This window comes from Microtus ochrogaster, unplaced genomic scaffold (genome assembly GCF_000317375.1).
Source record: "Microtus ochrogaster isolate Prairie Vole_2 unplaced genomic scaffold, MicOch1.0 UNK4, whole genome shotgun sequence".
NCBI lineage: Eukaryota > Metazoa > Chordata > Mammalia > Rodentia > Cricetidae > Microtus > Microtus ochrogaster.
In genome coordinates this window covers 15,785,671-15,801,702 of record NW_004949102.1, presented here as the reverse complement: position 1 = coordinate 15,801,702, position 16,032 = coordinate 15,785,671, and the positions used below count along the sequence as shown (strand labels likewise).

Here is a 16,032-nt window from a genome sequence, read left to right as displayed (position 1 = left end):
CTGGCTCTGGGGGGGAGACAGGGGCAGCCCTGTTGATGTAGCACACAGAGCTCTGATGGCACTCATGCAGCAGTAGTCTCTGAGCAGCTTCCCAGACTGCACCGTCAAGTTCAGGGCTGGAGACTTTTCTCCTCCCACCGCCAACACTTTGCTCGTCCGTGTTTTTGTTTACAGTCTGTAAACTTGTTTAGGACAGTTTGGGAATCTCTGGATGTGAACTTCATGTGGATGCCATTGGTGTGCCCACATGCTGCAAGGATATGGAGACATAGGTGGATTTGAGTTCTTGGGGGGTCTCCTTTTATAGTGTTAGCTGTATATCCTCCCTTCATATAATTGTTTTTTTTTCTTTAGGTTTGTTTGGTTTTTTTGTTTTTTTAATTTCCCGTTTCAGACTAGTTTTCTCTTGATTTTCAGAAAAGCTAAGTTTGTTTCTGAGTTTAGAATGTACCCCAAAATTTGATGTCAGAATCAACCAGACCTGCCTTAGAACACATGGGAATTTTTCATTCCTTCAAATCTTACTAGTCACTTTCCAAGTGCTGCTAATCTTGGGCTTCCTCAGCTTAACCACTGGTTTCTCCAGATACAGCCAAAGTCCCTCGCTTTTACTTTCTGTTTGGCTGCCTTCATTCTCTTCCTGTGATAACCTGTGTTAAGGGGCTTTTCACCTTAAGGTTTGGGGATGGGACTTGAGTTATATGTCTGACTCTGTTTCCTCTCTGCTGATTCTTTCCTTCATTTCCTGTTTTATCTTTTTTTCCCTTCACTGTCTGGAAGTGATTTTTATACCACCTCCTCATTCTTCCAAGTTTTAACCTACTAATTTAGTTTTGAAGGATAATAGATTTAAAAGGAGAAACTAAGCACTACTATGGGACCATAAAATACTTCTTTCCAAAACCATATGCCTACTACCCCTTCTCTGACCACCTTCATAGAGCCAAGCCATTCTTCGGGGTTAGGCCTTGACTCATGCTTGTTTTCCTTCAGGAAACTTTGCTGGATTGTGCCTCAGAAAAGGTCACTCCCAGCAAGTGCCTGTAGCTTCTGTGTCACCCACGTAGACTCGTGGGATATTTGAGCATGATGTATTGAGTTAACTACTTGCTTTTTATTTTCCCTCCTTTTTTGCTGTACTGTTTCTCAAAGGCAGGGACAGATTTTGTTTTATTTATGTTTTGTCCCTAAATTATAGAACTTGTGACTTAGTGAAGAGTACATTTATTTTTATCTTACATATGTGGATGTTTTGTCTGCATGTTTGCCTGTCCATCATATGCATATGGTGCTTGCAGAGGCCAGAAGAGGCCTCGGACACCATTGGAACATGTTACAGACATGTTAGCTGCCGAGTGGGTACTGAGAATTAAACCTGGGTTCTCAGCAATAGCAACACGTTCTCTTAACCACTGAGCCATCCCTACAGAGCCTCAGGTCTTACTTCTTAAAGCTCTACCTCACATCAGAGACTATGCTTTCAGAGCATAAATCCTTGAGAGACAAACCACATCTAAACCATAGCAAAGCCGCAGAATTCAAATTTAGTCCATCCAGTCCCAAATATTATCTAGTAGGTAATTGCAGAGAAAATGAGAATTGAAATAAATAACTGGCGGAAAAAAGATCCTCTAAGAGACCAGAAAATGAGCACAGAAAGGGACTGAAGCCTGACTGGAGGATTGAGGGAATGAGAATAGCTGTAGAGAGGTAGTGTTTCTCGAGCTCACCAGCTAAGTGGCCTAGGTGAATTAGCCGTTGATAGTTTGCCGTCATTTGTATAGCTGTACCATCTAGTCTGAAGAATTTTAAAAATGGCTTGTTTGTTTATCTATGTATTTGTGTGTATGTATATATATGGGTGTGCTCATGACGCTGCATGGATGTGGAGGTCAAAGGTCAAATTGTAGCAGTTTGTTTTCTCCTATTTACATGTTCTAAGGATTGAACTCAGATTATTTGCCTTAGTGGCAAGTACCTTTTCCTGCTAAGTCATCTTGCTGTTCTTTTGCTTTTTTATTGCTTGCATCCTGGTTACCCTACTTAGCAAGACCTATATGTACCATCATCTATTTACAGTAGCTTCAAGAGAGTCATATAACTTCCCTTCCATACCCCCCATCCTGTCACCCCGCTCCCTGGCACCTCCTCTTTCCCTATAACAAGATCATCTGTCCAGAATGGGGGCTGGATTGATCAGCATTTTTGTTCATCACCACAACCTCTTGCCTCCCTGACATCTTTGGATTTCCCCTTACAGGGCACAATGCACCCTGTGACCACCATCAGCAGCAGTGACGTGGAAAAGGCTTACCTGGCAGTCTGTGTCCCAGGGGCTGATTCCCAGGCAGCTACCTTGAAGTTCCAGGCTGGAAAGCACAACTATGAGTTAGACTTCAAAGGTACCCTTTTCTTGTTGAGTGAGTCCTCCCATATTAACCTGGGGGCCTAGCTGGTATAAACAGGGAAAGGAGGGCGTATCTATCCCAAAAGGGAGCCAGACCCATCAACAGATGATACTTACTGCCCTGCACTGTCAAGGAGATATGCTTCAAGGGTTTCAGGAGAGGGAGCTTTTTGGATGTTGAGGGATCGGGCCAGTGAATACAGTGTGGCTGTTCTGTATCTGAAGGTTAACCTCTGGCTCTCCAAGGCCCGCGTGACTCTACTAGGTAGTGTCATCTCATTACTCCTGGCATAGCACCAAAGCTACTGCATTTTCTGTAGGTACTTTCAGCCTTGATGCTCTAGGACACACTAATTAAAAGTTCTGTCCTTTTAGTTAGTGTCTATAAGCTGGAGCTGAGGTGATTTTCTTTTCCCCCATGTATCTTAACAGACAAAAGCAGAGCAGTCACCCATTGGGCCAGTTCTTCAGCGGCTGGTTTGTGAGAATGCTGCAAGTTTTAGTTGTGCAGTCTCCATGCAAACATTCCATCCAGCTCTGCTCAGCTCACTTTACACTCACTAGTCCAGCATGTTAAAGGGAATCAGAGGACCTGCCTTGGTGCAGTGTATCCACACTGTTCTGTATACTCTGTTCTGTGTGGAAAGCAGCAAGGTGCCATGGCAAATTTTCCGAAAACCACTTGGTTGTCTGTTTTCGGCAGTTACTTTTTTTTTTCCTGGAGGAAGTTCAGGAATCATTCATATCCTGAGATCATCTGCATTTATTTTCCAAAAATCTTTTATATCAAGGTAAACTGAGGGGGCAGGTAACACAAACTTCTTAGCATTGTTTCCTAGGTAGCAGGGGAATGAGTAGGCCATGGCCTGTCCATGCCTATTTTGTCATGTAGACTGAGAACACCTCTTCCCCAGTTTACAGTAGAAGGAGCAGAACAACATTAGCACATCCTGACCACTTGTTAGGATGGCATCAGCTTGTTTTACTATCTGAGAGCTAGACGACCACCTCTTGTGTAGAAGGCACCAATTGCGCCTTTAAGTTGTTCAGATTCTCTGACCACCAGAAATGTGGACTTGCATAATTCAGCCCCCACACTTCCCCACTTTTTGTTAATTTTAATAAAGCCCGTGCTTCTGCAACAGGACAGATGATTGCGCCGGTCTTAGGCAGAGACTCCTTCATTTACCCAGACTTACCCGTCTTCAGAACAGGCATTCTAATTATGCGAGTTTCTGTCTTAGGTATCTGGGGAGAAGAAGCTTCAAACCTGTCTCTGACTGCTGACCTCTGTGAAACAAGAGATTAAGGGAGAGAAATACCTTTGGGCTCTGTGTCTCAGAGCCATACTTCATGTCAGGAGAGATCATAATGTTTTATGAATAATCATGCTCCTAAAGGCTATAGTCGCCTAGTTAAAGGGGAGGAGGATCACCTGAGTTGAAAATGTTCTCTTCAGCTGGTCTAGAGCACCTCTTAACAATTTTACACTGTATGAAAACCTAGAACTCTTAACATATGCATTAAATCCATTTACAGTGCATGTCAAACTTTTCTCAATGTCTTATAAGCAGTTACAAACATTATCAGGTCAATACTATAATTCTAGAATGGGAATTAACAAACATTCCACAATTTGACATATCACAATTTCCTTAAATCCATTCTAATCAAAAGACAAGAAAAGTTTTTTTGATGGATGAGAGTCCAATGACATTGTTGCTGTCAGTCAAGCTTAGGCTCTCCCTTTTGTACGTGAAGAGGGCCTTCAGTCACTCCTTATTTTGAGTCTTTCTTCCCCTAAGGGGAAAGTTTAGATCTTAGTTCTCAGGGCCAATATTTTAATCAAAATGAGTTCTGTGTCCCAAAGTTTAAAACAGTCGAATGTTCGGTCTGCATTTCTAGTTTGACTCCAAAGTAAACAGGATTCAGACTGCAGAAAATTGTAGTCATTGCAGTGTGGCTGTGTGGGTCCCAAGCATCAGGAAGCAGCTCAGTGTCCTGTAGTGAGAGCAGAGTCAGTAGGTCCTGCAGATCAGGCACCATGACTCTGACTCCTCGGTGGGGGCATTAGCAGCTACGAAGTCATTGGAACTGTTCAGTTATTTTTGACTTGTGGTTTTATGGCACTTACGGTTTTGTTTAAGGAAGACTCCCTGATGCTCTTGCCCCTCAGCGAAGTTTCTTCTGTTCTCCAGAGGAATGACTTTTACTGGAGGAAACCAGCCAAGAGTGTCCCAAGTTTCAGTCACTGTAATTGATGGCAGTATATAGAAGAGTGCAGGGGGATAGAAAAGGCAGGGCTGTCGTGAAGACCCAGTTTCTGACTGCTGCTAACCACAGTTTGAGTTCTTTTAAATATCTGGAAAATGTCAAACATACCTTTCTAGTTCTCAACTTGGACTTCAGCCCCTGGAGACAGAATAGACTTTCAGTACAAGGATGTAGCTAGAAAGAGCATGCTCATAGTGAACTGACTTGAGGTGATCACAGTTTACCTGTTGCTTGATTTTTTTTTATTATTATTATTTGGTAGATAATAGTATCTATAAAGGAAAAGGATTGAAGTCATTGGCTTTACCTACCCAGTCTTTACTATGTATAATGAAATAGAGTCTCAAACCAAACTCTGCCACTTACACTTACTGATTATGAGGAAGCAAACACTTTCAAAATGTATATACACAGCAGCCCAAATGACCAGCTCTGGTAAGAATTCTTCTCATGAAAGAATAACTCAAAATGATAGCTAAGTTTCCAGAAGCAGAGTAATGACATCCTGTTCCCTGACTGTCAACAGCAGAATTCCCCACAGCAAGCTCATTTAGGGATGTGTCCAGTGTAAATTAAGGAAACAACAAAGTTATTAGGAAAAGGGGTTCTTTTTTTCCCAATGAAAGATTAGAGAAGCTGTCTAACATAGCTTAACCACTCCATATATACCAAGTAGCCATTTTTACTGTTGAAAGGTCATTTAAGATTCATTATATATGGTCATTAAGCCAGTGTGTTCATGAGCAAAGCATCAGTGGATGGTTGAATGATGAGCAACAGAAAGGTTAAGGGAGCTAAGTGAATAGTGGACTCCAGTAGATAATGAGGATAGCTGCAGTGGAAGGGACACGTCCTCAAATTATTACATAGTTTATCTTCAAAAGCAGATAAATTCAGACATCTATAAGCTTTAGTATTAAAATATTCCTAAAATTAAAATAAAAATTGGTTTATATATTTAGATATAAAGTAGCACTTGATAGGGTTTCCTTAATAGGAAATATAACTTCTAAATATTTGTCATTTTCAATGCAAATGTGGATGGATATCTATGCTCTATTCTTGGGATGAACCTGAGATTGAGATTGAGGGTGGGGAGCCGGGCGATGGTGGCGCACGCCTTTAATCCCAGCACTCGGGAGGCAGAGGCAGGAGGATCTCTGTGAGTTCGAGACCAGCCTGGTCTACAAGAGCTAGTTCCAGGACAGGCTCCAAAACCACAGAGAAACCCTGTCTCGAAAAACCAAAAAAAAAAAAAAAAAAAAAGATTGAGGGTGGGTCAAATGTTTTGTTTATTAAGGAGAACATGGATTTGAAAAGATTGATAAATACTGCTGTAGAGTCTGCTTACTCAAATTTAAGAAAAATCATAAGGGCAAAATTATTACCCATAAATTGCATTAACTCAAGATGTGGTAATTTGGTCTCAGGCTTGGCTGGAACTTTACATCTAAGCTGGAAAAAATTGCTAAGCAAAATAATAATTTAAATATTATTGGAAGGAACAATTCAAAAGCATTCATGCATAATTGATATACCAATTACTAATCATTTCTCTATTCATTAAACTCAGTCTCCTAAGGATACCGGTTTTCTTTATTTATGACTATTTGAAGTGTGTAAAATCACATTATTTTTAAAACTGATCTTGGGTTTTACATGTTGGATTATCTGTCCAACCCATTTAATTTATATTTACAGAACATTACTGCTGTGCATACACGTACGAATGTACACACACACACGTGTGTTTTTTTCATTAGGTTGTTTTTTGTTTGTTTTCCAGCCTTTCTGCAGAAAAACCTTGTGTATGGCACTGTCAGAAAGGTTTGCCGCAGACCCAAGTATGTGTCTCCCCAGGATGTCCAAATGAAGCAGTCCTGGTAAGTAGCTTCTGTGAGCTTACTTGGTGTAGCTTTCAGTTGAGGAGTGCTTTGCTGCCAGAAACAAGAGCTTCTCAGATTACATGAAAGGGTACTGACTGGCATGCATGGCTAGCATATTACTGTCATTAAACCTATGGTAAATCGGGCCGTGATGGCACACACCTTTAATCCCTGTACCAGGAAAGCAGAGGCAAGCGATCTCTGTGCGTTTGAGTCCAGTCTGGTCTACAGAGCTAGTTCCAGGACAACCACATCTATACAAAGAAACCCTGTCTCACAAAACAAAACAAAACCCAAACTAGTTGGGAAAGTCTGTGAGCCATAGTGAGATTAGCTTTGTGGGTTTCCTCAAAAAAATCACATAACTGCCTGTTGGGGTGTGCAAACCTGTCTAGATTTGAAGCCAGCCTATTGTTTGTCTTTAAATGTGATAACTGAGTTATGGACCTGAATCTTTAAAAAATGTTTAAGTTGTTGGGTATGTACCATCACACCTTTAATTCTAGCACTCAGGAGGCAAAGGCAGGCAGATCTCTGTGAGTTCAGAGCCAGTTTGGTCTACAAAAGTGAGTTCCAGGATATTCAGGGCTACACAGAGAAACTGTCTTGAAAAGAAAACCAAAACAAAAAACTTCTGGTATAATAGCCATTAGCAAACCAGCTTCGCTTTCACAGTGGGTTTCTTTGTGTCACAGGATGACTGCTAAGAGCATCTAATTGAACCCATAGGCAGCACACAATAGGGGAGAGAGACTTTCTGCAGCTAATGGGAAATTCTTGCTCTGCACTGATCAAATTTTCTTTAAAACAAAAGTAGTTTAGTCTTGGACAGTTGTGATGGGGTTGGAGCTGGCCAAGCCACATAGCTGTGTACTAGAAGATAGCCTAGATAGTGAAGATGTACCAAATTCCCCTTAGAGTCTGTTTGCCATGGCCATGCTGGGACTTTCAGACAACAATACTGTTAGCTGCCTAAGCTTTATTAGCCCAAAAGTGGGTCCCTTTGGTTTTGTTGGTTCTCTGAAGACTTCAGAGGGAAAGTTTATTATGTTTGTAAAACAGAGAGGTCATTTAAAGATCTGGTGTAAGTGAGAGAGGAAATGTGCATTAGCAGTACAAGAAGCAATGCCTTGGGAGTCAGATACAACGAGGTAAGTTCCTGAGAACATGCCCTCCTTTTTCTCTTATAATTAAAGTTTACTTTTGATGAAATGTAAAACATGTACGTGTTTAAAAGTCCAACTCTGTAACACAGTATACTCAGTAGTTTGTGTCTGTGTTATCACTACCCTGCTCCAATTGTGGTAACCATTTTTGTTTGCTTCTAATTGTCCTTTCTGTGTTTTATCTTTGCAAAATAAAATAGTGTGTATATATACACAGGTGCCCGTAAAGACATCTGCCTTCTTCCTATGTAATTGTTCAAATCTGTTCAAATCACTGAAGACTTTTTTTTTATTAAACTTGCCTAATTTTTTTAAAAACATTTATTTTTAATTCATTTTACATTCCAAACAAGGTTCACCCTCCCATCCCTCCTCCCGCTGCCTCCCCCAGCCCACCCCCATCCACTCCTCCCAACAGGTAAGGGCTCCCATGGGGTGTTGACATAGTTCGGCACATTAATTTGGGGCAGGGTCAAGCCCCTCCCCTCTGCATTAAGTCTGAGTACGGCATCTCCTCATAGTCTCTAACAAGCCAGCCCTGGCTGCCCTGGAACTCACTGTTTAATCAGGCTGGCCTCAAACTCACAAAGATCCACCTGCCTCTGCCTCCTGAGTGCTGGGATTAAAGACATGCGCCACCACTGCCCGGCTTTTCTGGATTTCTTGTGTCATCATTCTAATTTAGTTTTTAGGGGACTGTAAGCAGACTTATGCTTAGTATGTGCAATGCAAGGTTCTGGTTTTGATTCTTAACACCACAAAAAAGTAGTTATTTTGATCAAATACAAAATAAGGTACAAATGATTTAAGTCCTACTCTTCAGTGGGCTGTGAGCTGAGTGCTGTGTCCTGTATCCTGCATATACAGAAAAGGTGCCTAGTTCCTTCCTCAACACTTATGACAGTAGCTGGTAACCTAGTAACTATAGCAACAATGGCTGTTTGGACACGAATGAGACATAGCTTAGTCTGTAGGAGCATCATTAATGTAAAATTTGAAACTGCATTTGGATACATTGAGTTTAGTTCCATTTTCAGTTAACATAATCCAGGGCTGGTAAAATGGCCCAGTGGGTAAAGGCATTTGCTGCCAAACTTGACACACACCCAAGTTCAACCCTTGGACCCATGGGTGGTAGGAGAGAAACAAATTTTCTTATGTCTTCCACATGCATACTGTGGCACAAGTGCTTGTGCACGCACACATATGTGCACACATGCATACACACAAATGAAATAAAAAATGTTGACTTTTTAAAAAATATATTTTATTTTCCTCTCTACTAGTTTGGAAGTTGTTCATTGTATTAGAGACAATGTAAGAAACTCTGTGGGTTCTTCACTTAGGCACAAATGAATGGATGTCTTTGTTTTCCTACTGTAAGGACTTCATACTCTCCTCTTGATATTTGTTTGTTTTGTTTTAAGAGACACTTGTTCTTTACTGTGAGGGCTTCATTAAATTACTCACATTTTAATCTTTACTTTTCTTCAAATTCCTTAGATAAGATTTCTAAGGGAAGAGAGATGTGGTTGTTTGTAGTTAGTCTGAAAGAAGCTTTCACTGGGTGTAGACTGTTAGGCTGTAGTTGCTTTACTGTCCCTTAGAGCACTGAAGCTACACTCTGCTGTCTTCTGCTTTTCTCAGTAGCTTTTGCGGTAGCATTGTAGGTCAAAGTAGTACTTTTTGAAGCTATCACACTCCCTCCCCACCCCCTTTGGCTAATTTTAAAGGTCTTGGAGTCTGTACCTCATTCTGCTGTGTCTAGGCATGTGTTTATATTTATTCTGTGGAGAGTCTATGGGCTTCTTAAAGCTGTGGTTGGTATGTCTCATCAGTTCTGTTCTGTCTAGAGCTTCCTGAGGTTCTGATTGGATTCCCACATTTCCCACCGCCTTGCTCTCTGGACCAGTTTCTGAATGCTTTCATTCCATGTGTCTTTCAGTGCACTTCACTCTTGAGGTGGGTGAAGCTGTGAGCGAACCATCGAGTTTTTATTGTCAGGGATTCACTTTATCTTTCTAGCAGTTCTACTTGGTTCTTGTTAGGTTCTTGAAGATCTTACTATGGTTTTCTTACATGTGTGTTCCAAGTGTTTTCTTTAATCATAAGAAGAATAAATGCTGATTTCTAATCTGATAATTTTACCATCTTAATAGGTAAAATAGGTGAAACTAAGAATCTTGTGGCTGGTTCTCACCGATGGATCTTCCTTGGTTATTTTTAAACTGTGATATTTTCCCAGGAAAATTATTTGTGGGATTTTCTGGAGGCTTGGAATGAAGAGTTGTCCCTTGCCAACAGAAATAGAAGGTAGATCTGCTGTAGGAAGGACAGTGGAGGTTTTGATTTATCTACAATCAATTGGATTGTAGTTTTCAGAGTGATGTTCCTAAGCCCTTTGAGTCATGGTTTTTACGACTGCTTTTATTTGTTTATATTTTTAGAACATAATGTAATATGTCTATTACATGATACCTTTTAATTTAACACTCTGTGTGTGTCTGTGTGTATTGTAAAAAAAAAAAGAATGCACATTTAAGAAGGACAAACAATAGACCACAAGTACCTTTTCATGAGCTTAACTCAAATTTCTATTACCAAGTGGGTTTGGGGGCCAATTTTACAGTTTAAAAAATATTTTTTTTATGTCAAGTGTATATCATTAAGGCTTCAAAAAAGTCTTTGGTGTTTTTGAATTTCAAGACTTGGGTAAAGGCTGGGGCCCATGTATACCGCTTTCCTGAGTGCTCTGTCGCTTCTGTGTGGTTGGCGGGATGCAGGTGAAAAGTGCATCTCTCAGGACTGATGGCTTTTTGGTTTGGCTGGCAGGCATGATGAATGTTCTTGTGTAGTAGATATTTTGCTATCTTTTAAAATATTTTATCTTTTAAAGCTAAGACTCAGGACTGGTGATGTTGGTGAGCAGAGATCACCCATGAAGGATTTCCATATGTCTAAGGAGTAAATGGTTTTGTTTACCTTTTGTAGTAATACTAAGTTACAAGGCCCAAAGAACATCCCAGACTACTGGGACCCTGCAGCTCTGCCGGACCCAGGATTTAAGGTATGGGATTCACACATCCTGTAACTGGACAGAAGGGGTTCTATAAAGACAGATGAGTGTGAAATGACTACTTTATAAAACTATGGCTCATGGCACCAGAGGGTAGAGATGCATGTGGGCTTTCTGTTTTGTTTCTGTAGGTCTTGGGGATTTTAAGGCTGGGTGACTGTGGATTGACTGTAGCTCTCCGTGAAAGGAGGTGGCTAGTGTAAGGGGAAAAGATGAACTGTGACCTTTGCTATGGAGAGCTTCCAAGCAGGGCTGGGACAATTAATCTATTTCACTAAGTAATAAAAAGAAACAAGGGGGATATTTGAGTGTGATGAGGGACATTTAGAGGGGAAGATACTAGACAGCAGTGGACAGGAGGACAATTCAGTAGCTCATTTGAGGCCTACTTTCTGGGAGTGGGGCTGAGCAGAACACTGCTAACGAATGTCCTTATTGCTCCATCAGTATGAGGAACACGCCAAACACTGAAGACAGACTTTTCCAATATGGAGCCTGTCCTGGGAGAATGTCTCGTACAGAGCACAAAGCACACAGAGTAGCAGGAGGCAGCATGTGAAGGGCCCGAGGAGCTCACACACCTTCGTAATTCTAGTTCTCACAGGCCATGTGCTCTACTTTTTTTGGTTTTGGCTTATGTGGGATATAAAAAAATGACATCCTGGAGACACCTAAGATGGGTGTATTAGGCACCACCTACTGACCTATGAGCCATTTTCAAAGTGAACCCGAGGGAAATTACTATACTTTGAAAATATTCCTTCTCTGGAGAGACTGCATCTTAGGGAAGAGGGCCAAATCATCACTCTTTGGCTTTATCTTGAAGTTATAGAGGTTCCCAGGGGTCTCAGGAATTGTTCATGTATTTGCATCATATGACAATAATATATGGAAATTATTTTCCTTTTGTAGAAGATTATTCTCAGTTCTTCCTCAGAAGAGTACCAGAAGGTGTGGAACCTCTTCAACCGTACACTGCCTTATTACTCTGTTCAAAAGATCGAGCGGATCCAGAACCTGGGCCTGTGGGAAGTCTACCAGTGGTGTGTGCAACTGATAACTATCTTCCACATCCTGCTAGCTGCTTACCAACATCTCTGCCTCTCCAGGACAGTCCGAGGCAGCATGCTCGCCCAGGGCTGTTGTGTGCCATGAACTGTCTCTGCTCTCCTTTCTCACCCTAAGGCTGTGTGATGTAGCAGCCCTGTGTAAAGGTGCAGAGACTGCAGCTTCGCTAGCAGAGCCAGACTCCACTCTTACTCTGACTTCCTTAAGATCAGTGGGACAGAGCGAATTTAAAGCTGAGCCAGAGAGTGGAGTGGCCGCATTTGTTTGTTTATTCTTCCTATGAGGACCAGCATGCTCATGGCCACCCAGCTTTTCTCCACACAGGGTAGAAATTCATCATGGCCCTCCATGGCGGTCTAGGGCTTGCTGACTTGGCTTCCCATGGGTTTGGGACAACATCATAGCACTCTGCAGTGCTGAAATGAGTCCTAGTAGAGAGGGGAGGATGGGCTGAGGGTGAATGCCTGTCACCCCCAGACCAGCAGCCTCACAACTTTTCTCTACTTTCCAGCTTCCCAGGTTCAGCTCCACTCAGGAGCTGGGTGGAAGAAGGACCCATGCCTTCCTCTAAGCTGTTTAGATCCTAGAACCTTTTGCTATGGAGGGGAAGCTTTCTTTTTGCTCTTTGACCAGACCCCAACCCATCTTCTGCTCATTCTGTGCTCTGTGGCTTAAGCCTCCAGGGATTGGCCAGGGAAGCCACAGCCACCTTCCGGTCACATGATATTTATTTATTTATTTATTTATTTATTTATTTATTTATTTATTTATTTATTTTAAGAAAATGGGTTTAGGAGGCTGTTCTTTGGTCAACACCTTCGTCCTCAACATGCGTGTTTCTACCATTCTAGGCAAAAAGGGCAGATGCAGAAGCAAAATGGGGGGAAGGAAGTAGATGAGAGGCAACTGTTCCACGGTACCAACACCAGCTTCGTGGATGCCATCTGCCAGCAAAACTTTGACTGGCGGGTCTGTGGTCTGCATGGCACATCCTATGGCAAAGGTAAGGCAGGGTGACCTCCACCAGGAGCTGGGAACTGCTTGAAGACAGCCTCAAGAGGCTGCAGGAGCTGCTGGCCAGTCCACGCTGCTAGTGACAAATGCACTGCCTTCTGGCCTCTGTGGGGACAGCTCAACCCTGAACTGCAGTACTCAGGCTATTAATAGCTCCATTATTATACGTGATTGAGAGCTCAATCAGCTTACAGCAGGTGGTCCTGCTCACTGGGACTTGTTTCTGGTAGAATGGAGGCTCTAAGAGATGGTGAGAGTTGGAAGAGGAGAGCAGCACCTTTCCCACCTTGCTGAGCACCCTAGACTGGGCCTTGATGACATCCTTAGAATAGAAGCCAAAGAGCGTGTCATTCCATCTCGCACATAGGACTTCTCTAGGCATTTTTGTCTTGGTTATTTTTGGTTTCGTTTTGTTTTTTTTGAGACAGGGTTTCTCTGTGGCTTTAGAGCCTGTCCTGGAACTAGCTCTTGTAGACCAGACAGACCTCAAACTCACAGAGATCCACCTGCCTTTGCCTCCTAAGTGCTAGGATTAAAGATTTGCACGACCATGGCCCAGCTTCTCTTGGTTATTTTAAAATATTATTTGGTAGTAATTTCAAACTCACAGTAAAGTTGCAAGCTGTGGCGTTACTCAGTGGGTAACATTTTTCATGTTACCCACTGAGGCTGAGTAGGACAGCCCTATTCTATAGATGAGAAACCGAAGTCTAGAACAAAGTATTCACAGACTCCAGGTTTTCGCTGGATTCAGAGCTGAGGATGGTTTGAGTTAGGTGACGTCCTCATGTGCCCTGCCACATCAAGAGGTGTTGATGGCCTCACGATTGATGAAGGTAGAGAACTGGAGTAGAAGAGGGGTGTGGTGTTGAAAAAAAAAGAGGCTGCTGGCACCCCATTGCCAGGATGTGCTCTTCTAGTGCAGCCTGTGTGTGTCATTTCAGGGAGCTACTTCGCGAGAGATGCTGCCTATTCCCACCACTACAGCAAATCCGACTCAAGTTCCCACACCATGTTCCTGGCCCGGGTGCTGGTGGGAGACTTCATCAGGGGCAATGCTGCTTTCGTCCGCCCTCCCGCCAAGGAAGGCCAAAGCAATGCCTTCTATGACAGCTGTGTAAACAGCATGTCCGACCCAACCATCTTCGTAGTTTTTGAGAAGCATCAAGTCTACCCTGAGTACCTCATTCAATACTCCACTTCCTCCAAGCCCCTGGCTTCCCCCTCTATCTTTGTTACCCTGGGCTCCTTGTTCTCCAGCCGGCAATGAGTGTGGCCAGGATGCAGTAGGCCTTTCTGGTGGAGCTGTTGGGAAAGTCTTTTATTAACAAAACTTTTAATGAACTCTCATTTAATGTGGCTTCTCAGTGAAGTCACATTCTTTTTTTTTCTCCCCTAGTGCTGGGGATGGACCTTGTGCTTGCTAGGCAAGCACTCTACCACTGAGCTATACCCCCAGCCCTTTTAAAATGTTTTTATTATTAAAGAGGCAGAGTTTTGCAGAATTACATACTGCCTCAGTCTCCTGAGCAGCTGGGATTACAGGCCTATGCTCTCAGGCCTGACTTGAAGCTACAGTCTTAATCCTTGGCTGATAACAGTTCTAGTTTTCAGGTCCTTTCAGGTTGGCTTATGATCTCATCAATAGTGATCATGAGCCCACGTTTGTCTTTTAGTAATGTTAGGCACTGTATTTTTAACTCTTTGCTGGCTTTGATGTTTATTAACGCTAAGCACAGAATTTCTACATACTATTTTATGGATTTTAATTGTTAAGAATTTACGTCTGTATGACAATTCTGTTTTTGAGGGTCTTTTTTTGTCAGTCAGCCCTTGGGAAGGCCTCAGGCATCACTGTCACTTCTGCCCTCTGGCACTAACCAGGCATTTTTGGTGTAAGTGAAGCACAGTTTCCCCTGACAGGAGACGTAGATGAATGCCCCCCCCCCCATAAGTGCCTGTACCCGAGTCCCATAAGTACCGGACACCTTCCAGGTGTGGGTTTTCTATCCCAATGAGATCGAATGACCTGTGCTGCAAATGTCACATAAGTAAAAGTATGGAAATAAAAGACTATCTGAAGCAGATGAAGGCTGGCGTTCATTCTTCAGTGTCCGTTAAAGAGAACTGGATAGGCAGCAGGCCCTTTCCTGGGTCCTGTGGGCTAATAAAGCATATTATATATATGCACAAAATCTCCAGTTATATCCCAGCTAGGTCCCCAAAGACTCTTCTAATCAGTGGCATCTACATGTTTTTGCCCTGCATTCTGTACCCTTTTTGCACCAGGCATCATTCTCACACCTTTGATCAGATGCCCACCCTCCCATACCGGCTTTGGACTGCTCCTTCTGCGGGGTCTGTATGTGCAGTTGTGCCTCCTGCAGTGGCCGATGAGTGCTCAGAGACTGGGAGAGCTGTCAGGGAAGTAGCTCTGGAGGTCTACAGGTGTCCAGGAATGTTTGGTTTTGCCTGAACCCCACAGCCAAGCATGAAGAGAGCCAACAGGATGCTCTTTAAAGAAAAGGATCCTTTAGCCTGGATTATTCCATCTGTGGAAGCTTCCAGTTAATTTCTTCTGCCCTTGCTTAGTCAAAGCATGAGGCTGAGTGTCCGCACACATTCTCTGAAACCTATTCATCACGAGAAGCTAAAAAAGTCCATACCAGTGTCATCAGGACCTGTTCACCCAAGTGTCCCTGTTTCCCTCCACTGTCCTGAGGCCAGGACTTCCTTTGACACCATACTCAGTTTAACCAAAATGACCTTTCCTTTATTTAACCTCAGTCCCAAGAAAACCATGCTTGGAAACCGTACTGTCAAAATGAAACATGACAGACATTAAACATCCAGGAACTATGACATAAATAACATGCTCACATGCCATGTGCCTTTTTAATCACCCTAACATAAGATATCGTCTACAAATATTAAACATTTCTGTCTCCACATGAGGCCTTTGTTTGAATCCCGGGTGCCCTTCAAACATGGTTCTCAGATGTCATCATCACCAGGTGCTCTGTTTTCCATCTGCCTTTTGTCTCAGCAGCGTGACTCAAGCTTAATGTAGACTCCATTTTTGGGACTTAGGGCAGATTTGGATTCTAGCTGAAGTGGAACCTAAAATAGAGTAAATTAAAA

At 42.6% G+C, this 16,032-nt stretch overlaps 2 protein-coding genes across 2 annotated transcripts in view; one reads left to right on the top strand and one right to left on the bottom strand.

The window, feature by feature from the left end:
• Window positions 1-14,973, top strand: part of Parp12 (poly(ADP-ribose) polymerase family member 12) — a 39,446-nt gene extending 24,473 nt beyond the window's left edge. The window contains exons 7-12 of the mRNA XM_005365851.2: window positions 2,261-2,402; window positions 6,468-6,564; window positions 10,725-10,800; window positions 11,722-11,852; window positions 12,729-12,880; window positions 13,836-14,973. Of these exons, the coding sequence (XP_005365908.1) occupies window positions 2,261-2,402; window positions 6,468-6,564; window positions 10,725-10,800; window positions 11,722-11,852; window positions 12,729-12,880; window positions 13,836-14,161 (924 nt within the window). The 3' untranslated portion in view covers window positions 14,162-14,973. The remainder of the gene's footprint in view (window positions 1-2,260; window positions 2,403-6,467; window positions 6,565-10,724; window positions 10,801-11,721; window positions 11,853-12,728; window positions 12,881-13,835) is intronic.
• Window positions 14,974-15,595: 622 nt separating this feature from the next.
• The window catches only part of Tbxas1 (thromboxane A synthase 1), a 172,757-nt gene continuing 172,320 nt past the window's right edge, over window positions 15,596-16,032 (bottom strand). The window contains exon 13 of the mRNA XM_005365850.3: window positions 15,596-16,011. Within this exon, the coding sequence (XP_005365907.1) occupies window positions 15,934-16,011 (78 nt within the window). The 3' untranslated portion in view covers window positions 15,596-15,933. The remainder of the gene's footprint in view (window positions 16,012-16,032) is intronic.